Genomic DNA, 25,202 nt, shown 5'->3' on the forward strand with positions numbered 1-25,202 from the left:
TGTCAATTAGGCACCCTGTTAGGAAAACCCTTAACAGTAATAGTAAAGAGTCTTGAAGATTTAATCTTTTGAGAGCATTCACAAGCTCTTTAATAGTTAATTATTCTGGGTTAGATGAATTTGGATACTTAAACCAAATCAATCTAAGGTGCTTAACATTCTCAAATGTTGTAAACATAATTGTTCGCTATAAGATTAATAGGACATGCCACATAATACATCACCGGTCGGCCTTGTTTGGACAGCAATTTTTCAAAGAAAAATTGGTACGTTTTTCGTGAACACATTTCCCAATCACCTTTTTACCTCACATATATCATATCGCTATAATAATTTTTTTACAAAAAATCCAGAAAAATGCAATTCAAACAAGGCAAGTTTATCGTTTTGGTTAACAGAGACATATTGTATATTTGTGGTGGAGACAAAGAATCTATTATAAAGAATCTATTTACTGTGAATAATTAAATATTGTTCCGCAACTCACAATTTAGATTTAGTATGAATAATATAATTGATTGTTCCCACACACATCTTTGTTTAATTTAGATGAATTTAAAAAGAAACAAGTTTTTTTTAAAGGCACTTATTAACAAATTTAAAATTCACTTAATCTACTATTATATTACACATATCAATAATTATTATCCTCCCGTACATTTATATACTTTCTATATTTAATCATACCTTCCGTTACTTGTATTTATTTACTTTTTTCTAATTAATCTTACATTTCCAAAATATATCTTAACGAACGCTCCGATGGACACCCGTGAACAAACTTCAGTTCTCATTTCAAGGTGTATATATGTAACTTTAAAAGAAATGTTAAGTCCATATTAGGAAGAAGTTAGAAAGCAATCTTAGCTAGTTAAAACTAAACTAATTTAGATTTATGTAACATTTTATGGCAGCAAAATAAAAAACTGTGATTAAAATGTAAAAGTAAAGAAGAAAGTAGTACCAATGCGGGCAGGGGCACCAAATGTCCGGTACTCAATTGCTCGTCTCCAAAATTTAGCTCTAAACAATTTTTTTTGGTAAGGTATATTTATTTATTTTTAATAAAGAGTTCTCAAATTTCATGATTTTAAGCTGTACAAGTATAACACTAACTCCGGTCCTAAGTTGCTTACATTGATTACCAAATCCGTTCATGATTTTCGAAAGACAAAAATTAAAAAAAAAAAAATTAAAGTGAAGCACCATGGAAATCTTTCCATATATAATTGACATACAAAACAAAAAAAAAATAAAAATCAAGAACTCCTTTGGATTACATTTGATTTTGAATGAGTGGGGCCTCTCTGGTGCTCCTTTGTATTGTACAGTATGATAATATAATTCTTCAAAGTTGAGAATTTTGTACCGTAATTATTTTTTTGTCACAACGATAACATTTCTATAACCTACTAATATCCTATTCTAGGAGAAAGGGAAACCTAACCAACGGAAACCACCGTCGGAGAAAGCCACTAAAAATGGCAAGCCACGTGTAGTGGCTGGTAGGAGGCAAGGTTTGATTCTTTAATCTCACCAACAGCCCAAGTGAGAGAATTTTGTATGGTACTTGTTTTCTACTATTTGGTGTGAAATCCATGATTAATTCTGATATCTTTTTTTTGCTTTCTTTTTCTGTATATCAATAAAGAAGATTATATAGTAATTGATTCCAGGTATCAGGCAGTCCAGCTATACACCAGTGGGTGCAGTCAGCAGCAGCAGTTGCAGCGCCATAAAAGGACGGATGTGCATCTACACGGAATTGAGAAAGGGTGGTTATATCCAGCAATTTCACAGGAACCCTCATCTCGCTCAATACTTTCTTCTGCACTGCTAAAGCTGGTGGCAATACTCCTGGATATGTTGGCCCGGGCACCGGCCGAGTTTGCCCAGCACAGTTTTTCGCTTGAGGTTGGTTCCAATCACTCCCCCTGTTGTTCACCAGTTAAAGAATGAAGTGAAATGGGGGAAGACATAGAGAGAAAGATACAGCATCGGATTGTAATTGCACACATTCATACTATAGGTTATGTAACATTCACTATGAAAAAGGCAAAAGTAATATCAATTTAGTGCAGTGGTTAATGTTGAGATACTAAAAATTAGAGTTCTGGGTTTAATTTCTTCCTCCTCCTCCCCCTTCTCCACACTTTTTTTTTTTTTTTTAAAAAGGTACATGATCATGAATGACCTCTTTTTGTATAGAGGACTTTACAGTGGATAGAAGATTTTTTCGGAATAAGAGTATAGTATTTTTCTTTTTTGTGTGTGAGATAAAAAGATATTTGAAAAAATATTAGTGTGATAAAAAATAGAGTATCCTATAGTAGGTGTTTCTATATTCTTTTCTTTTTTGATCTTAAATTATGTTAACTGGCAAAAAAAAAAAAAAAAGAAAGTGGATTTGTTAAGGATTTTTTTTATTTAACTTTAGACAAATTAAAGAAGAAACAAGAACGGCCTTTCAATTTTTCAACTGTCTTTGTTGATATATGTCTGCATGAAACTTGTTTAAGCAGTAGGTAGTTGGATAGGTTTTTGACATGAGAAGAGGGGGTGAGAAGGGTAGTTGGCGGGGGAGGGGGGGTGAGAAGGGTAGTGACACGATTTTTTAATTGCCTTTGACAATTTATTAATTGTCTTCAACAATGTACTAATTTTTTTTTTTATTTTCTAGGTTTCTTGGGTTAAAAAAATTTTGTGCAGTTTTCAATGTTTTTTTTAGACTTTGGTAGAAAGCTTCTAAAGAACAAGAAGGTGTCACTGATTACATAAATGGCAAGGCATCAAGTTCATTGTCATATAGTAGTTCACGTCATGCAATATACATCAGACTATTTAGATTTTTTATGTTTTTTACTTAAGAGCACAATACATCTTATGTTTTCATTTTGCTTCTATTAGCTGTGAACAGATTTAGAAGGTTGTTGTATTCCTATGACTTGATTGATTCTAAATTCTGATCTTTTATTAATACTTCATTCGACTTCTTTTCTTTTCACATTAACCTTTAAGCCATTTATATTAAGTACCAAAATTGATGTTTTGGTAACGGGTTGGCCATTCTTTTGTTTACAGAAGATCAGCCAAGATTTGATCTTGCCTATTTTCAAGTTTTTAAATGTTATCATATTGTCGAATGTTTTTTTTTTTTTGAATTATTAATCACTGAAATAGATGTTTAAATTTACATTATAAGACTATTTTTGAATAACAATGTGCACATAGTAATGTATTTAAGAAAGGTTATAATAGATCATACAATAAGTTTGTATTTTATGCAAATATTTTTATGAACAACACTAAATAATTTATTATTTTTAAACAACTCCCATTCAACGAATGGGTACAAAACTAGTTAAAGAAGAAACAAGAACGGCCTTTCAATTTTTCAACTGTCTTTGTTGATATATGTCTGCATGAAAGTTGTTTAAGCAGTAGGTAGTTGGATAGGTTTTTGACATGAGAATTAAATCTAAGATAATTCAGTGACTAAAAGGCATTATCTAATCATGTCAACAAAGAAGACATTTTGTTTTGGTTGGGGCCCCCGCAAGCGCAGGAAGTTTTATACGATACTCCATAATTCATCTCGAAAATGAGAAGTGATATTTTGGAGCACTTACTTGTAATGGGATGGAGAAACTCCAAGAAAGAAAACGGTGGTTTTAGCAGGATCTACATTTGTGTCCACCCATTTAGCCCATGTCTCAAGTGCGGTCTCAAAAGCCACCATCCGGTCCATGTCTTTCAAGAGCCTTGTTCCTATCTGAATATATTTCCACCTGCACATTCAACAGTTATTCAAGAATTCAATTGCTTGAAGAATTCTTGAGCTTGGCTCGGAAATACAGTATGGAAAGAAAGATTATCAAAATTGATGGGACATGAACTAACGGTTGTTGAGCTCCTTTGTAGCCCCACCAATGCCATGTATTGAAGGCAAGTAGGTCATGACCTGACCATAGCTTTTCACTTCCTGCAACTGAATCTAGTTTTAGAACTACACCGATCTTTTCTGGCACCAGATCCACCAGAAAGGCATTTCTATCAAGGATCAGTGTGAGTCCATAGTCCTGTGGCAACATACAATTGAAAATTATAATTGATGCGGCAGAATTAGTAGTTAAAGTTGTTGCAGGAACAGGTACTTTCTGAAGTTGGATTGAATTTTTTAGTACAGTTCAGGTGATTTAAAACTGGTCAAGGTCTGGTTAGTTTCAATTCGATCTAAAACTGGTCGTCAAATCCGATAAAATTATGTCAACGATGATTGGATTATTGTTGGACCATGATGTTAGATAAGGGATCATTATCATTGTTGATTTTCACGAAGCTGGCTACAGGTTGTTCAGCATAGAATAGAGATCAAAGTTTTTGCTAGGTGAAAAATCTGCCTAAAGTTTCAGATGCAGGATTGCACTAGTAAAAGAAAGGGACTGCAGGAGGACCACCTTAACAATTTTCGCCTAACCAGGACAAAGTTGGCTTGAAGCAACTTGCCAACTTGGTTGGTTGATTCGTTGTTACACGCTTCTTGCTTGTATCTTTGTTTTCCCAATCATTATCCACTAGTTGGAGAATTAGAGGTCCACACTTCAAAACTTTTCAATTCAGATTTTCAATCTTGTATTCATTTGTTTATATTCGTGGATAATGACATTCATTTGCGGAGTGCAAGCCAAGAGATTAAGCTTACCAAGAATTTCAAGGTGGAGATTAGGCCTACTCTTGTCATGTTGTAATTTGTCCCCGGCACGCTAGTGTAGAGCAAGCAGGCCAGGGACATATACTGATCACGAGTCAGAGAGTCGCCTGCAAACAAAATGCTCTTTCCTCTGAACTTTTGCAAGAATGCACGGCCGTCAAATCTGCATGAGACCAGCAACGCTTTCATAAATTGGGGTTTTAGTGTTTTTCGAGTAGCAGATTATAAAGAGTTGATGGAGTAAATACCCTGGTAATCACTCGAGGAGAGAAAAGGGATTATGGGCAGTCGAATATGTTAATAAGTTAGTTAATTAACATAATAACGTTTAAATGGTTGAGTCAGACTGTAGAGAAAAATGATGAAGCAACAAATGACAATACCACCAAATCTTTAAGGCGTTCTTTACCAAAAAAAAAAAAAATTATAAAAGAAAAAGAAAACCGAGTCTTTAAGGTGTGTAGGCTTCTGAACAACGAACAGCTTTATCTAATTTTCCTTTCTTTTCTTTTCTTTTCTTTTTTTTTTTCACAGAACAGCTTTGATTCCGAACGGTGCACGAATTTTTATTGTTTTGGATTCACGTAGTTTAGTCATTAGTGAACTTCTTTGAGAAAATAAAGCAGCAATCTTTGTTTTTGGTACGATATATATAGTGGCAATCATTGGTATATATGGATCTTAGATTCCTTGTCTGGGAATCTTATGTCCCGCAAATTACAATGAAGTTTGTCTCCATTACATTTCTTTTGCTGATGAAGCCAACTATATGTGTTAGTTTCAGCATAATATATAATCTAGAGTAGTATCTTGTTTACATGATTAATTAAGGTTGGTTATGGTTTCAGCTACCCCTCTTAATCTCACTTGAAGTGAGTTAATTGTTCTTGATTAGGTATATAGCTTTACTCAAATGGGAGCCTTTCCATCAAGTTTCCAACTATCACATGGTCATTTCTCCAAGTAGCTTTTTTGCCAATCTTTGAAGCTGAGACATCCAAAAGGAGAAATTCATCTTCCCTAAGAATTTCATTTTCTATTCCTTTTCCCCTCGATTCACATTTTAGGATAAGTTCCACAAACAAAGAATCTAGCTTCAAAAGAAGAAAAAAGAAAAATGCTCAAGCAACCGCCACAACTAGCTTTAATAGGACAAAGCCAAGTACAATGACGAGTCAATTCTTATAACCTGGAGATAATTAGTTACGTATGGCATTCAATCATTAATCCGACACGGCTTATGCAATAAAAGATTATTCACTTAATGTAAAAACATTCCCAAATAAAGCAAGTGAATTTACTAAATTATTTAGCAATTTATTACTGTCCTTGAAAAGACAATTCAGGCCCCATTTGGATTCATTATAAGAATTCGAAAATGATTTACATACGCAAGGTGTAAATGTTTTGTAATAAGATTAGCGTGTGGGAATTGGCATACTTTACAGGGCAGTGCAATTGACAAATCAAAGTTCATTATCCATAGTTTCTCATTGATTTAGTGCATATAATACTATAGTTGTGTGCATCACCTGAATTTAAATAAAGCTACTGCTGTTCATGGTTCATTATCAGGTTAATGCGGACAAATTGGATGAGCCAATCACAGTAAAGGACAAGATACATACTTTGCTAAATCGCAGCCTTGAGGTTGCCACCGGTATTTGAGGTAGAGGTGGTCCGGCCGGCCATTGTTCAGGCAGTTGAATTCTTTCTCTATGAAGGGACAAATGGAGGAGTTGTACATAGGATACGATTCATCGAAAACCCAACTTCCTTGGAAGAAGTCGCAGTTTTCTGCATTTGCTCGGAGAAGATGAGGAAGAAAAAGAAGAGAAACGATGAAAAACATGCTAAAGAATGGAGCGAACCCACAATTTAATTACTCTCTCTGAGGGGGAGAAAAGGCAAGAATTCTTGGCGGTTGGTCAAGAGAGAAACGTTTAAGGAATGGCCTCGATCGAGCCTCTTTCCTTTCCTTCTGGTTTTCATGTTATCCATTTTCCTCACGTATATATATATATACCTGGTTGGCAACAAATACCGCGGGAGGGGATGGGGCTGAGATTAGAGGGAGGTGGGAATCATATTAAGGGTCCACCTGGATTCTTCAGTTTCTTGGAGGCATTTTAGGAAGCCAGTTAATTACTATGTTAATCAACAGCGGACAATGATAAATCCTACGTAGGCAACAGATTTGTTAATTGAAGCATTTGAACTTTTTTTTTTATGCCATTCATTGTTTTGACAAACCAGGTTAAAATCACAATATGGTAGCTAAAACCAGGTTAAAATCAAATTTATTGTTTTAACTCGTATTATATTCTCTCTTTTTTTTTTTTTGGTCTTTGTTGATGAGGATAATTCAAAAAAATTTGATTGCATAAAAATAATAAAATGCATGACTAACTCCCTCTCTCTCCCATGCAGGTAGGTACACAGGTAAAAGACTAAGGAAGCTATTGTTAGCAAATAGACAGTCGGAAGCGGCAGATCAGATAGTGGTAGTTCTTGGAAGCATGTCAAACGTCAATTACTTGATGCCAATTTCTGCTGTTACTACTAAACTGTTAATGATTGCAGCGGATGTAACATCCAAGTATTTAGTATGAAAGCAAACACCCCAAAAAAAGAACTATTAAAGGAAAAGGATATAGAATGAAGTTCTATCACTTTTTTTTTTTTTTTTTTTGGGGGAAAAGGATTCTATCACGTATTTCTTGAACTTACTAGTAGCCATTTTTTGTTTTACGTAAACTAATCAAAACTAATTGTACATAATTTGAGCAATAGAAAGAGAACCCAGATGAACATTTTCGGTGAAGTGATTGGTCTTTCGTTCAGTTTGACTAACGAATGTCTAGTGAATACTACTATTAGTAATTAGATTTTTTTTTTTTTAGAAAAGTATAATTAATTCAAAAAAAAGTCTAAATATAGGAGAGTGCATTAATTATGATTGCATGTGTTAATATAGTAAGTTATGCGTAATTTAAGTGTGACAATGAATGCATAATTAGGTACACATTAGAAAAATTCTTCATTATTAGGCATCTAATCATCGGCCATCCTAAGAGCAAATGCTCAGAAAAATTAGCTGTTTTTGGGGGTATTTTTGAAAAATGTTACTGTAGCAGAGTTCTTAGAGTATATTTTGGGATATTTTTAAAAAATATTTTGGAATATTCAAGAGTAGTAGAGTTTTTAAAATATATATTGGGATATTTTTTAAACATTAAAAAAAATTTAGACTACTTTTTAGAGTACTTTTTAAAAAGTATTTGAAAAACTAATTTTTGAAAAACAGAGGGATCCAAACAGAGTCACCGACTCTGTTTTCGTATTTGATTAATAAATGTTAGAATTTTGACTCAATTTATGTCTACCAAGGACTAAGATTATCCTCCCAAAAAGTAAAGAAAAACAACAATCTGGCGTACATCCTTTCTTGTTTCTCTGATACATGAATATCGAATATTTATTTATTTTTGTTACCAAAACCATTAGATATTCATTCTCGTTCTACTCTAGGGATCGTTGAAAATCTGGTTACTTAATTAGATTAATACGAATACAAAGAAAATCCTTCCCAAACAAATAATATCAGCAAATTCATTGGGTTCTCGGCAACCATCGAGCAGATGACTTAAGGCCGGCAAGATATTCCGACATGATCATAAAAGCCTGTTTCCTGTATATGCATTCACCGTTTGAATTTAAGCAGAATATTCTTCGAGCTTCAAAAAGGTGTTTGATGATAAATTTTAGAAACCAACTTTTTTTAATTCAAGACATTAGGTGCAAAATACACCCAATCAACATTAGGTGCATTACTTACTCTCTAAAAACTACATTATTGATCAGTTTGCCAGATTTCGATGCATGCAATCATATGACATGTTTTCTAGTTAATGTTAGACATAACAACTCTAACTAAATTTCCTAATGTCCTCATCACAGTAATGAATTCAACTACGAATGAGGACCGGGGAAGGATTATCTGTAGCTAATTAAAGATGACTTCAAATTTTGGGTATCATTCAGCCACCTGTCAAACAACTGATTGAATCATTCTAGACAAATAAGTTTATTAGGTCCAAAATTTAAAGGCAATTAGTTGTCTTGCTATAACATGAATCATTCTAGAGAAAAATATTGTACAGAATCTCATTCCAGGTATCAGTGACTCCGGCTACACACCAATGCAAGCAGTCCATTCCAGTTCTTCCAAACTCGCCATAAGCAGATGGATGTGCATCTTTGCGAAATTGCGAGAGGTGTGTTATATCAAATAATTTGAAGGCAGGGTTCTTGATCTTGCTTAATATTTTCTTCTGTATACCTAAACCCCACGGCAAATTTCCATGGTATATCGAACCAAGGACCGGTTTCGTCTCCCTACCGCAGTTTCTGGTGTGAGGTTCATCCCATTCGCTGCCACTGCTTTGACGGATGATTACAAGATAGAAATGAGACCAAGGACGGGGATAGTCTAACTATAATCAAACTTGTAATTCAGATTAACAAAAAAAACCCCATTCGTTTATGGTATAAATTTGACACCAAGAATAAAATTTGACGTGTGATGTGTTGTGGATATATTATACATTGATCATCTTACCCAAAAAAAAAAGAAAGAAAGATATAGTGATTTCTTTTAGGAAACTCACTTGTAATGCGCTGGAGAGGTGGTTTGAAAGAAAACCCTTGTTTTATTAGGATTAACAGCTGCATCCACCCATCTAGCCCATGTCGTGAGTCCCGTCTCCAAAGCAGCTAGCCGGTCCATGTCTTTCATTATCTTATCTCCGAGTTTAATGAAATCCCATCTGCGATTACACATCAAAATCTGTTCAATTAATGTTGAAAACAATATTTAATTTTGCTCAAGCTAAGAAGCGTTATGCGTAGATTTAACAGATCGACGGGATTTCACTACTAACGGTTGCATAGATCCTCTTCTTCCCCACCAAGCAAATGTGTTGAAGACGAGCACGTCATTTACCAGCCAATGACGGGCTTTCCCGGCAACTGAGTCTAATACTAATACCCTACCAATCTTGTCCTTGTCTCGTGCCACATCCACCAAAAACAGATTTCTATCAAGCTTTACTTGAACTTCATAATCCTGCAAAGGTTAAGATAATTGATGGGCAGAAGAAGTTCTTCGTTCCGAAATTTAGCAGATGGTAGAAAGGAGGATTTGCGAGAATGGGAAAAGAAAATTTCAAATTGTACGATCCTATGATTCGATTCGCGATTTTAATAACATTGCTCTGAACGTTTCTTTGAAGAACATAATCAATTGGAGTTTAACGCAATGTTGAACAATTAATTTCATAGACTTATCTTGATCATTTTAAAGACTTGGAATTTTTTCCCATTTCTTTTTTTTTTCCAAAATTTGTGCTGAGTTTGATTTCTGTATCCATAATTTAATTCAACAAATAAACGAGTCATCTGAGCTCAAGTTGTGCTACAGGATAAGCTTACTTACCAAGAAATGTACTACGGAGATGTCGCCTGATCTCATCTCTTTGTACTTGATTCCGGGCATTGATGTGTACAACAAGCATAATAACGACTGGTATTGATTCCGTGATAAAGAATCACCCACAAACATGATGCTCTTCCCTTTGAATCTTCGCAAGAAGTCATAGCCACAGAATCTGCAATGCATCAAATTAATTTCACATTTTAGACCACGACTAAAATATTTTTCCGGTTGAAAATTTCCAAAAAAAAAAAAATGCATTCTTTGGTTGAGAAGATTGCTGATTAGAATTAAGATATCATTCCTAACAAGTTGCCCAGAAAATCAGACAATGGGAAGGACACGAGTTAAATAAATTAATCACAGTGGAACAATTTGCTACATGTCGTCTAAGGGTTGAATTCCTTAACAAACAAATCTTACTGTGCTTGGGTGTGGCAGTATTTACTCCCCATGAATAGAATTGTCTTTTTTCGGAGTAGGTTTCCTCAATCACCCCAACGTTAAAGAACGAAAATTTGATTTTTTTTCCCTAAGAACATTCTGGTCTTTTAGCTCAAAATTTTACGGAAAAATCATATTCTTAGTTACTCAAAAGACATCAGCAAATCCCAATTGAAAAGGGGAGGAAAAGGAACATTCAAGCACACTTCCAATACTAACTTGTCAGTTAGATCACAGATGCAACAGCTTCTGATACTACCTCATTTTTTCAAGAACCAGTAATATGGTTTCTGGATGCACTAATTCAGCTTCCAAAATCAAAAACTCTATACAACAAATTCCCTCGCTTGAGATTAAATTTCTTAGTTGTCCATGTAGCCGCGACCCAAAAAAGTTTTCTTTTTAGGTGCCATTTTGGCTTTATTGCCGGTAGTATTAGAATCAGGATCTACATTGTTGCTAATTAAACATTGTAAGAACAATCGAAATATTCTATCAATTCCATGTTCTTGCAATGAGAACTCATTATACGGATACAAGTGTCAATGAGTAATACTACAATTGTACTTTCATATGCGATCATGCATGCATTGCAATGTTAAAATCATTCCAATCATCCAAAAGTGTTAGGAACCAATACGCTCTGATGAATGAATTGATGGTGCCCAGAAGTGAGAAAACTCGTACCTTTGTAATTGACAGTCTTGCGGTTGCCACCGGTATTTGAGGTACATCTCATCGGGCCGGCCATTTCTTTGGCAGTTGAATACATGCTCTATAAAGGGACATGTAGTTGAGTTGTAGTGTGGGTATGATGAATCAAACACCCAACTTCCATTGAAGAAGTTGCAGTTTTCTGCACTTGTGACTTGGCATATGTGAAGAAGATGGAGGAGGAGATACAAAATTACAACTTTCATGATGGTTGAAACTACAATTAATCCCTCTCTGTCTCCTATCTATATTGGCTTTTGTTTCTATATCTCTAGTCGTGGATAACGTGGATTTGTTTGTTTTATTTTCTTTTGGGTTTTTAATTGTTTTACATTTCTTATGTTAGGAGACTTGTGTCAAAGATATTAAATACTTTCCAAACAAAATAAAGGTTATTATTTAATGCAGCCTCGACACTTTTCTAGCAATCTATATTTATGTCTGTAATGTTATGGGTTTTGAGGCAATTTAGAGAAGAAATTAAAAGGGTGTATCTGTTCATTTATTTGATCACCTGGATATGATAATTGATGCTCTAATTTATTAAAGAGTACATTGTTGTATCTATCATAGGCAGTTACTATATTAATGGACGTGGGAGGGGGAGTATCATATATATCCAAGATAAAAAATAACTGAAAAATCAAAACAAAATGCGGAGCAAATGAATATCCGAACGAAATTCGGGGCTAAAAAGAAAATTGTGCACGATTTCATTCCAATTACCAGGAACCCGCTACACACAACACAAGAATTCGTTCCATTTTTTCCGGACTTCGATGGAACAAACTGCAGTTTGGTGCGTGGCCTGCGAAAAAGTGATGCTCAAGAAAAAATGGAAGAAAGGAAATGAGCAGCATCACCCTTGAGACGGAACCAACTTAACTTGCGTATGTGGATACGGCATTTGCGATTAAGGGTTTGTTTGATAATATAAAAAAGTGCTGAATCTGAACTTTTTCAGACATTCAAATGTTTTGAGTGTTTGATAAATGAAAATCCATTTGCTGAACTTGTTAAGTAGTGCTGAACTTGTGTGTATTTTTTTCAGCACAAGAATCCTAACTGAATGCTTAATTCTGATAAGAATCAATAGAATTACTTCAACTACCTTATCTTATCTACCAAATCTATCATTGTTTATTAATTATATTCAAAATTCTTGTATAATTAAACAACTTAATATTCTCTATCTAATGATTTTCTATTTCTCATTTCTCCCTTTTGAATGACTTTCACTTCTTCTCCATACTCCTCGTATAATATAATTCATCTTTTATATTAATTTGATTTAAAAATAAATATTGTCATTTTCATACCTAACATTTTTAGCTAATTAAATCATAGGTTCTATTTCTTTTTTGGATGAAAAGATATAAGGGCAAAATTGTCAAATTTAACTTATTAAGCATCAAACAGTATAAATAGGTTTAGCATTAAAATTCAGACATTCATATATTTCTTTTCAGTGCTTAAAATTCAGCAAATTAATTGTTTCAGTATTCAGATTTTAGAATTCAGATTCAGTTTTATCAAACGGAACCTAACTGTTCAACAGATGAATAGTTCACTACCAAATAAGAAGAATATATTTGTGATGAAGTTGTAGTATTTAATTAGTTAGGAAAATATATCTGGGAATGTTTATTGGGCTTTTTAAGCCAAGCTTTGTCCAACACGAGCTCCGTCTATTTGAGTTTTTAGATGTTTGATCGGAGCTTAGCTCTTTAAAACTCACAATCTTTATACTAAATTAGGACTGAAACATAAATCAAACTATATGATACTCGAATTGAATTCAGTTTAATAAGAAATTGTTCGAACTTGATTCACTAGCTAACCAAATTAAACTTGAATAACACTTTATAGTCGATGAACTTTCAAGTTTGGTTCGAGTCAAATGACCTGAGTTTAGCTCATTAAAACTCACAATCTTTATGCTCAATTAGGATTGAAAGGTGAACTAAATTAGTTGGCACTCAAATCAAGTTTAAGTTGGTGACAGTTCGTTCGAATTTGATTAGTCAAGCTAAACTCGACCAACACTGTATATTCAATGAACTTTCAATTATTCACAATAGAAAATTACACCAATTGTCCTTCATATATTTACCAATGGTAAATTTTATTCGTCACATCTAAAACAAAATATTTTACTTTTTCACTAAATTCATATATGCACCTTTTTGCTAAAAAATGCTCGTACTGAGCAACCAAATCAATCAATTACTACTTACCAATTAATTTGCTAGTTGCAGCATTTGCATAAAACTTATTTCTATCGCTGAACCTGCATACAACAACTCAACCAAATATACACGTACGAATCATTTTGGCAAGGAAAGACTTTTGGAATTTGAAAAACCATTCTGATATGATATCCCAACTAGTATTTTGAGAAATCCACTCATAGCATTTATTTGACACAAATTAATTGGTTTATTTCTATTTAACGCTCATAATTAGTTGCATAATTGATGGTTTTGACAATAAAATATGGTCGCTGCTCCAGATTCTCTCAATGGTTCATGGCCCGAATTTTATATCATTTAGAATTTGATGTAATTTTTTTTCCCGAATGAATTAACTAATCATGGGATGAACAGAAGATTGTACAAGATTTCATTCCAAATATCAGGAACACCCCCTACGCACCAATGCAAGCAATCCATTCCACTCCTTCCATCCTGCCCATAAATGGAAGGATGCCCATCTTTGCGAAACTGCGAAAGATGTGTTATATCCAACAATGTCACGGGCTTCTTGATTAAGCTCAATGCCTCCTTCTGCAACCCTAAAGCTGGCGGCAACCTTCCTGGATATACAGAGCCTAGCACTGGCTCCGTTTGGTCTGCACAGTTCCTCGCTTCGGGTTGGTTCCAATCCCTGCCACTGTTTGTTGCCAAAATAAGCCCACAAAAAACATTCTCAAAAGTAGAATTTTTGTAACATAATCGCAAATACAGATTAATATGGCCTAATATGAATAGCCACCAGCAACATGGTCTAGTTGAAATCGCGTCCAATCCTGAATTAAAAAAAAAGGGGAGGGACTAAATCCGCACCCCTCCATCTTAAATGCGCATACAACGCAACTTTTAATACTTACGATACAAGTTATCAATGCTCATACTAGAGGTCATTAATGTATTAAGGCTGTGGATTTAGACTATAAATATAGTAAGGTGCTCACTCGTAATGTGATGGAGAAACCAGTTGAAAGAACAGCCTGGTCTTAGCAGGATCCATGTCGCTGTCTACCCACTGACCCCATGTACCAAGTGCCCTCTTGAGGGCAATATTTCGGTCGATGTCTTTCAATATCTTGTCTCCCACTTTAACAAATTGCCACCTAAAAATGAAATTATAAAATTCACCCAGTTAAGATGCATAAAGCTTCTCAGAGATGGAGTGATCAAAGAGGTGCAATTGAGATGGTAGAGAATCAGACTACTAACGGTTGTTTGGTTCCCCTGTAATACCACCATTGGTAGGTGTTGAAGAGGAGCACTTCATTCTGTCTCCATAGATTTGCTTTCTCAGCCACTGAGTCTAGTATCAACAACGTACCATTCTCTGTGGCTATTAAATCCACCAGAAATGGATTCAAATCGTACTTCACTTTTACTCCAAAGTCCTAATAATGTCATTACAAAAAAAATTAGCATCCAGGGAAGTTTAGAAGTTTATTTATTTTTTTGGAACCAAAATTGTAATATATGACGGATTAACTATACCAAAAATGTGACGGTGGAAATGGAGCCAACTCTGGTTCGATTATACTTTATCCCGGGCACTGATGAGTACAGCAAACATAGAATTGATTGATACAAATCTCGGGATAAAGAATCGCCTACGATCATGATACTTTTCCCCCTAAATTTCTGCAAGAAATCACCGCCATCGAATCTGCACTTGAACAAACATGTTCCATTCCACCGTGGTTATCTTGTGTATTCGGTTAGAAATTTCAAATACGAATGTATGATTATGTACTAAATAAACAAAAGGGTTTTGTTTGGGAGAAAAAAAAAATTAATCACATGATGTTATGAAGAAGTCTTAATTATCCAATTGATTAGGTAAACACGCAAAAGCATATATGAAGATAGCAATTGGACACATAACAATAGTGAATATGTATACCTTGCCAACCGGCAGCCCTGAGGTTGCCACCGGTAACTGAGGTACTTCTGGTCCGGCCGGCCATTTCTCTGGCAGTCAAACTCACGCTGTATGAAGGGACATGCAGATGAATCGTAGAGTGGGTAGGATGAATCAAAAACCCAACATCCATCACTGAAAAAGTTGCAGTTTGCTGCATGGGCTTCGAGGACATGAAAAGCAAGAAAGAGAAGAAAATAGATAAGCAACATTATGCTATAGAGGAAACCAAACTCAGAAAATTTTGTCTCGCCTGCTATATATGTGTGTTTGCAAGTATTTATGTGTCTATGCCGTTTGCAACTAATTGTTCAACACATAAAGTCTTCATTGCCAAATAAAGAGAAAATCTTTCATTTGAAGTACTTGTTATTCATTTTCCTTCTCAGCATAGGATGATAACGTATTCAATTAAGAAGAAAGGAAACAAAGTTCACTTCCCTTTTTTGCTCCTGTTTCCAATTTTTTGCTGACACATGGATTCAGTAGTTGAATGTAAGGATCGAGATTGTGGCATTGTGCAGCATATATTTATACATATATATAAAGAAAAGGAAAGATATAAAGCAGAAAGATAGAGACTGAGAGACGTCATCTATAGAAGTAGCTTAAAGAAGATAATTCCGTGCTTTTTTATATGTAAAGTGGTAAATAAATACATGCGCCCATGCTCTTGCAGAAAATTTCAGTGTCAAGGGGTAGAAATTCATATCATTGCCATAAGAGCGAGGTATCCCAAAATTTGATATTTATTTCCAGAATCATAACAGATTTGGAATAAATCTTGTCAACACCAGGCTTGGCCTCTCGTCCTGCCTAAAAACGGAATCAGATTCTAATCCATTTTCCTTTGAATGTGGCTATAACTACATTAAGAATAAACCATTCAGCATAAACTTCTTTATCCCACACCTTTTGTCAGGTTTGTGGGATAAAGGAGAATTTTGATAGTTGATAGTACAAAATTCTAGCTTTCAGTAATGGATACAAACTACAATTTTACTAATTGATGAACTGCCAATGTAAAATCTAGAATTAAAGACAATTATATGCAATATTACAAAATCTGCAACTAACTGTTCCCGCTAAACATATGCACTACTGCAAACTCTACGGATAATATTTCCACAAGAATAGGAAGCAATATAAAGAATAACAAGATGTTTCGATAGTCAGAGACGACAATTTCCTCGTGTAAGTTTATAACCTGTTGTCCAGAAAATTACTCTTTGGATTGATCGGGTATAAATCAGAAGCAGATGTTAAAGACGCAGTAAATGGCGCAGATGCTGGAGATGCAGTAAGTGGCCGGTCACTTGACGTGCTCTGCAGCTGGCTCTCATTGAAGGTTGTTAGTAGGTAGTGCTCATCACTGATTTCCTTCACCTTTGCACCCAAAACACTCGAGTCTGGAATCAACTTTTGATCCTTTACCCTCCCCTCCATCATGCTCACCACTGTCGACATACTAGGCCTAGCAGCCGGTGAGACGCTGGTGCAAAGCAGGGCTATTTCAATTGTCACTATAATCTCACGGTCGTTGATGTCTGTTCCCAATCTGGAATCAACTAGCTCCATCAGCTTCATTTCCTCCTTCAAGAGATGAGCCTACACGAAAGAATGAACATGCTAGAAAATGAGCACAAAAGTATTGCCTTTGATTTGAAGAGGAAATTGCCATGCCTTTGCAAGTTTATATGATAAGACATGAGAGAGCTGTCTGAATAGCTTAATTTTTCTGATGCGTCAAAATAGCACACAAAGGCATCAAAGCATATTCATTTCAGATGTTCTTGAGGAGGAGTTTTCAGTTCTAACTTTTGTTGTACACTACATACTCGAGTAAACCAACAAAAGGCACTAGAGTTTTTCAAGAATGGAATTCTGAGCTACTATTGGCTAAATGCACAAAGCTGAAGAATTCTTAAACCAAGTAATTTTAAGCAACAGGTTAATCATGAGGGAAAGAAATGAAGTTACCAAGCCAAGAAGATTGAAGCATTCCTCTGGTTTGAAACCAGTGTTGCTCTTTCCGCTGACAATTTCCAGAAGAACAACTCCGAAGCTATAGACATCCGCTTTGTCAGTTAAGTAGCCTCTCATTGCATATTCAGGTGCCATATATCCACTGAAAAATAACCAATTCAACATCAGCAACTCAAATCAAGACCATGGTCTCCCAAAAAAAAAATAAAAAAATCAAATGGTAAACAGATTCATATCTATCTGGGCCTCCAATGGAACTCCAACCATTCTAAACCTCTCCCCCCCTCCCAACAAGAGAATGTCCTGCTTGCACTCACAAGGTTCCAGCAACACGAGTACTTATATGGGTGTCATCTTCTTCATGAAGTCTCGCCAGGCCAAAGTCAGATATCTTGGGATTTAGCTCCTTATCAATTAGCACATTGGTGGCTTTGATGTCTCTATGGACAATCTTCAATCTCGATTCTTCATGCAGAAAAGCCAAACCTCTTGCTATACCAAGGCAGATCTTGCGCCTTGTTGGCCAATTTAATTCCAACTGTTGCTCTTCAGGACCTGAAAATTATCAGGCGTGTGAGGATTATTAAAAAATCATGTTACTTGCATTTACATGCGTATATTTGGTTTTGAAGGTATGATAACAAAAGCACCTACAAACAAACAAGCTACTTTACCAAACAATGCACGAGCGAGGCTGTTATTTTCCATGTACTCGTATACAACCAACAGTTGGTTTCCCTCAATGCAGCATCCATAGAGCTTTATGAGATTAGGGTGTTGTAGAGCAGAAATCATGCCTATTTCATTCAAAAATTCGCGGTTTCCTTGGTTTGATTTGGAAGAAAGCTGTTTTACTGCAATGACGGTGCCGTCAGGCAGAATTCCCTTCAATTAAGATGCGATGTCATAACAAATGTAATGTCAGATGTCCGTAATGCACTTGAGCACGGGTTTCTCTACATGAAGAATTTGGGAAGTATGCCATGGTTTGAGTTACCTTGTAGACAGAACCAAAGCCACCTCTTCCAATTATATTGGCAGAAGCAAAATTGTTTGTTGCGTACTTGATTTGTCTCAGGGCGAAAGATCCTGTTTGCAGGTCTAGACTTCTAAAATCTGCCAAAAAAGCTAACACGAGTTAGAGGAAATTCTCTGCACATTTGAAATTTGGCACACAAATTTTATTTTAACTGCCGGTCACTATAATCTTCTAGCATTCAAAAGCTCGTGGTATATCTAGTGACTGCATGGAAGTTTTTCAAAGGACCGAAATGAAGAAATTCAAAGTTCAAGTGGAACTGCTGGAAAAAATTCACGGACTCGTGAAGTAACTTATCTGCTAAAATAGCTATTCTTCACACAAGGACCAAGATGCTAATGCCAGAAATTTTTACCAAAGGGTTACATGTTATCCAGTTTTGAGATTGCACGTCCAATATTCTGCTTGAACAAGAAATTAAGTTACCTAGCTGCATTGTTTGACGGAGTTGCGGACCAAATTTCCACCAAAGAATGGCTAGAGCCACAGATATGATAACCAAAACTGCGAGTACAATCCCAACTATGGCGCCTACTGATAAGCCATGTTCTGAAGGTACCGGAAAATCTGAATGGGGAAAAGAAGAATGAAATGAAGAATAAGAAGTTGAAATGAGGAGGTTAAACATTGTGCCAAGTATTAGGGGAGGTGACATTTTCAAATCAGTTTGTTTGGATGAAATGATAACTTATTCTATTCTTCTCCACGATATATTAATGCATGTTGAAAGTTCAGAAACAACATTTATGAAACACTCGTTACTCAGTGAAAAGAAATAAAGATTCATTTGCGATTTTTGAATTTTCAATCTAGAAGCTTTAGCAATTTTGAAGCTTACCAGGATCCACAGAAATTCCAGAAATCAGAGGACCATACACTCCTGTTTGGGGAATATCCGTGGTTCCTTTTCCAGCCCAGTAGAAGCGAATCTCTAAAGTGCTGTCAGTTACTACAGCAGTAAAATTTAGAACTACAGGCTTATTGACTCCACCTGCTGCATTCTCAATATTGAAATCTTTCTGGATCAATTTTCCCTAGAAAAATATCAACCAATTCCCAATAAATATGCGTACTCAAATTTGCATGAAATAACTAGATGTTGCTGATGATTTCATCATCTCTGCTTCAGTTACTTTCTCTTGAAAATTTGAAACTTCATTGCAGACAGTACCATGAAGCCAATGAATACCTGCATGTATATATCAAATACGCGCCTTCCAAGGCTGCTATATGTTCTGTCATCAGTAAACATAATTTCAGCAAAGTGAAGTTTCACTGTGTAGTTTCCATTTACCAGACAGAACCCATAATACGTCAATGAAAGAGGAGATAGTCGAGCATCCGAGTATAATTGCATTTCATTCCCAAAAATTCCAGAATCACTACTATTAATATACGAGTCCACATTGTGATTATCATCGGCAAAGTGACCAGTGGTACTGAATGCCCAATTTGTTCCACTCTGGTACAACTTTGATGGCCCTCCAGGTTGTGTATCATCATCGTAGTTTGTGTCACCAATTTTTACTCCCTTTCCACCACAATTTATATGTAAAGAGGACCAGTCTGGAGACAGCAACCAAAATAACAAGAAAATCAAATAGAAATATAGCAGAGGCATGAAAGAGCACGACGGAAGCCTAAGAGAAGCAACTACTTCTTGGTTCATTGAATACACTTGTAGTTTCTTGGACAACCATTTAAGCCACAATAGTAGCTTACTTTTACTCCCAGCTCACAATGACTCTACAATCATGTAAGAGACTATCCACTGTTTCACTTCTATGTTTACTTTTCGAGAACTAGTGACATGGAAGGTAGCAATTGATTCTCAATTAAATTTGGTAAAGTATGTTATATTAGGACCATGTCTCTTAATGCTCTAGTGGGAACTTCTGGATGATACTAAACAAAATAAATGGTTCATAAGTGCCTATCCAGATGATCCAAACGATTTGAAACGAAGATTAGCTTACTTTGCTGGCAGCGGAAACTCTGCAAGCATGAAAAGGTGCTCCTGAAAAACGATAGAGTGTTAGGAACTATCAGCATCATATGGAGGTTGTGGAACTTCAGAATTGAGTTAATCAGGATGCGTATTTAGTAAATACATATTGTGAAAACTTACGATTTATTGTTCTTTGAAAAGCTTGCAAACAAGTTCCTGAAACAGATTTATTGCACTTGTCACTTAAATGCAGAATGCTTAAAAGACATTGAATACATTATTGATAAAGCAAATGTAATCTCACAAGTTTCCGGCTTGGCATCTCGTGGATCCTGAATTTGCTAGAGAAAAATTGTTGTAGGAAAGGTCTCTGGATAAAACTAAAAAAACTCAGCAATGACAACATCTAATGTACACTAAAGAGTAATTTTATTTTTTTCCAGTAAGAAGATGCAAACAGTTCAGCATCATATAAATTTAAGTTATTTCGTCAATCTTTTTTATTTTTTGGTGCCGTTGAACTGAAATTTTGATCCCAGAAAAGGATTAATTAGCTAAAGCATTTGTCAATGTAGGATGAACTTACACATATTCTCCCGTATCGAGCATCCAACCAGGAATGGTTCCTGTGAAGTTGTTCCCTGTGAGATAACTATCAACGCCAACATTCAAGGATTAGTAAGCTAACAATAACCATTTTAAACCGTCAAATGGATTTATGAGTAGTATCCTCGCTGAGTCATATCTTCCAAGACAACAACATAGGAGCAAAATTTAATCTACCATAAAGTTCTACTGTTGTCGATGTATAGAGTCCTCTAACATCTTCTAAACTCTTGTCACTGCCTCCCCGAAACCAAGGTACAGAAAAAAACCAAGGGACTGAACTATAAGGCAGATGACTTGATTCACTTAATAGCAGAGAACATTGGTGGCATTGAAGTCACAGAAAGGGAAAAAAAAATTCAGCTCTGTTATTAAGATTCCTAGGTAAATTCCTTACATGTAAACTGTGTTTGATAGGGCATCTAAACTTCTGGGAATTGGTCCATCAATTTTGTTAAAACTAAGGTCCCTGCAAGACAAACATAAAGAGTAATAGATTAGGTATTGTTCATATTCTTTTGTCAATAGCACCATTTGTTCATCAAAGATGTTCTCAAAGTAATACAAGTGCCCAAGTCCTTGTATCCAAATACCTGTAGTTGCCTATAAATTCTGTTTCCCTACTTCTCTTTATATATGTCTAGTCCGATGTTTTGGTTAAATTACACCAGCCTACCATCAGCTTTATCCTTTCCCTCCAATTCTTTTACATGGAAAAAAACCAAGACAAAAGAGCTGGAAGCTATTGTAATTTAAAAGTATGCTATCTTACAGAAATTATTTCGTGTCATCATCGAAAGTACAAAAGGAAAGGTCAGTGCAATTTTCAAAAACCTTAGGGGAGGTTTCGCTTATCAACTCAGCAGCTTTTCTAACTAGACCCAAGCATCATTTGCATCTCTCACTTTGTGTTTCCTACACAGGGATCAAGGTTGTAAAACAATGAGGTGCACACTTCCTAATCTTAGACACGGACAAACTGGATAACTGAGTAGGGGAGAGATCAATTGGGTAGTACGGGGGGAAAGAATGTAAGTGAGATGTCCCAAGTTCGAGACCTCCCACTTATGCTAAAAAAAAAAAAGGAAAACTGGATAATTCATTCATTTTTTGAAAAATTTAAGCCTTATGCTGGGTGCAGAAAACCAGTTTTGAATAGAGATTTTGAGCTTACTGAATAATAGAGCCAAAGTCTTTCCAAAATGTAAGGAAATCAAATAAATAATCCACTTGATCCCTCTTTTAATGTTGATTAACATTGAGTACAGCTATTGTATCATCCTTGAATTGCTTATTGTTGCGTTCCTACATTCCTACTGCATATCCGGATATCAAATTAATAGATTATAATGCTACTCTGTACAATATGAGTCGGTATCCTTACACATATCTAAGGAAACTTCTTTTTGGACATTATCACAATGCCGTAATCTTGACTTTGTGATGCATCAAAATTTAAGGTTCAAAAACAAACACGAACAGTATGCAACTAATTGCATCTGAACGTTTAGTATTATACCCAACAAAGGGCAGTCATCAGTAGCCAGTTCTGAGGAGCGATCAACTTTGCATTAACAAAAGAGTATAAGGCTGTGCATATTGTGAGGGAGAAGTCCCTGAGAAGCATGCAGAAGTTCAACTTTGAACAACAATGAAGTAAATATCTAATTCTACTCACAAGACTTTCAATTTTGTCAGTGAGCCAAGATAGTCTGGTAACTGCCCAACTATATTGCAACTCCTTAATACCCTACACAACCAATTGAGAAACAAGTCAATGCCACTTATAGTCATTTTCCTTGAGAGTGCAATGCAATGCCAGAACACTCACAGAGTCTTCATATTAGTTGCACCGCGAAGGTTAGGAAAAGTTGTGTCATTTCCACTCAAATCACTGATTCTCCTGTTTGTATTTTTCAAAGAGAACGATAGATCAGAAACATCAGCCGATTGTATTGTTTATTCATGAACTTTACTTTGTAAGAATGAAAATCAAGACATAAAGAAAACTTACAAGTCAGTTAAATTTGTTAAGGAAGAAATGCCAGGTGGGATTGGCCCTTTTAAACCGCTACCCTGGATCACTCTGCCATTATTTAGTATAGTCTTTAGTTGAGTAACAATAAGAAGAATCATTTCGGCAGAAATTAATTATAGGAAAACCAGAAGTTAAAGAAAATATTGACTGTTGCCAGTAGTTCAAGGTCTTACAGATTTTCAATACTTTTCCAGTTCTCGATAAAATTAGGTATACTCCCCGTGAAATTGCAGTCACCAATCCAGCTACAGTTTTTTGAAAGAACTTGAAGGAATCAGTTTTAAGACAGGAAAAGAATGAATAGGACATTCAGAACCCATTGGACCGAAATTCAAAAAGAGGACTCACAACATCTTCAAAGCAGTCAAGTTAGCCAATGTTCTAGGCAACTCTCCGGTCCAATTGTTCGAGGTAAGAGTTCTTCAATGAAGCGACCAAATTAGTTAACATAGAAGGCAAAAAGAAGAGAAAAAATGCTGATGAATTCTCATTCCCTAATAGTTGAGAAACACAAATGAAATCAATCAATCTGACAGCGAAAACAGAGAAATCCCAATAAGGCATACTCAAAGGGCTTACAGTTTCTGTAAGCGGGATAAGTTCCCAAGCTCCGGAGGTATAGTTCCAGACAACTGATTGAAGTCCAAGGTTCTACAGAAAATTTAGTGACAAGAAACAAATTATTCACAAGTTGATTAAAGAATTGAAACATACTCGTTAAAGAAATAAGAAGTGTCAAAAGGGATCATTACAGATTTGCAAGGGTGCTGATGTTTCCAAGTTCTTTTGGAATTGTTCCTGATATGCGGTTACCGTTGAGAGAACTGTGGTAAAACCACGAACTTACACATTATCGCTGAATTCTCAGATAGCCAGATATGCATCAATTCCAACAACATATAGGGAAAATTAAAATAGGAGCAAAACTTACATGTTAACAAGCTGCATGGTGCCCCATATTGGAGGGATGCTACCAGAAAGGTAGTTCCGAGTGACATCACTGGATCAAAGTAGCAAATATTGAAGATAAAGGAACGGTCAAGTTGGTTGATTTTTTTTTCCATTTTCGACCCATTTTGTCTTTAATTTATTAGTCATTTTCTCATAGGGAAAGGTGAGCACTTACAACTCTCGGAGGTAAGGGAGTTTGACCAATTCTGGTGGCAGTTCTCCTGGAAGACTCTGTGATTTCAATACTCTGCACCTCAGATAAAAGACCCGGAAGAAAAATTAAAAAAAATTTGGCAATACATGACTTGTAGAAACAGAATCATGGTTCTCTTTTTTTTGCCTTCTTCTATTTTGTGTGCGAGCTACTTCTATGTAAAGAAAAACATGGGCCAAGAAGAAGAATATTCTTCTCATGTAGACGTTCAGGTTTATGGATTCTTAATCTCTGTACATGCTTGAGTAAGGAGTACTTACATACTAACGACATGACAGGTCGTGCTATTTTCAAAGGAACAATTACAAGTAACAGCATTCGCAAACTCTTTTGGTGCAGTAGCATTTCTCCAGTTTGATTCTCCACTACAGGGATCTACTCCGAAATTCCAATCCGTCTTCCCTAATGTTTTTGCTATCTCCCTCAAAACGTCCACTAGAAGAACCCAACATCCAAAAACAGAAATTGGTCATCTGGTATGATACAGCAACTCAAAATTAGAGATCAAGAATTGAAAGCGCATGCCCTTTGCACCCAAGTTCATACTCGTATAGCAAGGATATACCTTCATCTGGTACAAGAGTGGCTCCTGAAGCAAGCTTTGCCGGCCAGAAGATGAATATTATTGCAGCAGCTGAAGCAACTGAAAATCCAAGGCGACCCCGAAGAAACATTTTTCTGAGTATTATTAAGAAGAGGTAGTTGCAGAGCAATACTACTATATTCCAAGTCAAAAACATGCCAAACAGAAGCTGAATATATATGTAAAGGCAAGTATGAGGTGAAATTAATCTACAAATTAATGAGCTGAAAGGACTTGAAATTAAATGCCATATTCGACTTGGTGAATATCGTAGGCTTTAGTCAGTTGCTTTGGTTTGACGATGTATAGC

The 25,202-nt window shown here is 35.6% G+C and overlaps 4 protein-coding genes across 4 annotated transcripts; all 4 read right to left on the minus strand.

Moving 5' to 3' along the window:
- Window positions 1–1,250: 1,250 nt before the first annotated feature.
- LOC113772199 (protein trichome birefringence-like 41) lies at window positions 1,251–6,669 on the minus strand. Its single transcript, XM_027316785.1, has 5 exons — window positions 6,340–6,669; window positions 4,703–4,874; window positions 3,901–4,079; window positions 3,630–3,788; window positions 1,251–1,934 (listed from the first exon to the last, which is right to left on the minus strand). The coding sequence occupies exons 1-5, from the start codon at window positions 6,561–6,563 to the stop codon at window positions 1,643–1,645; spliced, it is 1,026 nt and encodes a 341-aa protein (XP_027172586.1). The 5' UTR covers window positions 6,564–6,669; the 3' UTR covers window positions 1,251–1,642.
- Window positions 6,670–9,377: 2,708 nt separating this feature from the next.
- Window positions 9,378–11,569, minus strand: LOC113771894 (protein trichome birefringence-like 41). The gene is made up of 4 exons (XM_027316442.1): window positions 11,337–11,569; window positions 10,209–10,380; window positions 9,655–9,839; window positions 9,378–9,540 (listed from the first exon to the last, which is right to left on the minus strand). Exons 1-4 carry the CDS (start codon window positions 11,567–11,569, stop codon window positions 9,378–9,380), a joined length of 753 nt encoding a protein of 250 aa, XP_027172243.1.
- A 2,385-nt stretch (window positions 11,570–13,954) lies between these two features.
- On the minus strand, window positions 13,955–15,687 carry LOC113771895 (protein trichome birefringence-like 41). Its single transcript, XM_027316443.1, has 5 exons — window positions 15,510–15,687; window positions 15,101–15,159; window positions 14,822–15,000; window positions 14,557–14,715; window positions 13,955–14,255 (listed from the first exon to the last, which is right to left on the minus strand). Exons 1-5 carry the CDS (start codon window positions 15,685–15,687, stop codon window positions 13,955–13,957), a joined length of 876 nt encoding a protein of 291 aa, XP_027172244.1.
- Window positions 15,688–16,381: 694 nt separating this feature from the next.
- Window positions 16,382–25,202, minus strand: LOC113770240 (probable leucine-rich repeat receptor-like serine/threonine-protein kinase At3g14840). Its single transcript, XM_027314647.1, has 24 exons — window positions 24,875–25,202; window positions 24,570–24,744; window positions 24,271–24,342; window positions 24,076–24,144; window positions 23,897–23,968; window positions 23,724–23,795; window positions 23,493–23,564; window positions 23,318–23,389; window positions 23,121–23,192; window positions 22,938–23,009; window positions 22,785–22,856; window positions 21,504–21,575; window positions 21,087–21,152; window positions 20,805–20,870; window positions 20,681–20,716; window positions 20,529–20,569; window positions 19,742–20,118; window positions 19,391–19,586; window positions 18,979–19,119; window positions 18,511–18,629; window positions 18,188–18,398; window positions 17,831–18,068; window positions 17,508–17,655; window positions 16,382–17,135 (listed from the first exon to the last, which is right to left on the minus strand). The coding sequence occupies exons 1-24, from the start codon at window positions 25,047–25,049 to the stop codon at window positions 16,728–16,730; spliced, it is 3,114 nt and encodes a 1,037-aa protein (XP_027170448.1). The 5' UTR covers window positions 25,050–25,202; the 3' UTR covers window positions 16,382–16,727.

Source organism: Coffea eugenioides, chromosome 5 (assembly GCF_003713205.1).
Source record: "Coffea eugenioides isolate CCC68of chromosome 5, Ceug_1.0, whole genome shotgun sequence".
Classification (NCBI taxonomy): domain Eukaryota; kingdom Viridiplantae; phylum Streptophyta; class Magnoliopsida; order Gentianales; family Rubiaceae; genus Coffea; species Coffea eugenioides.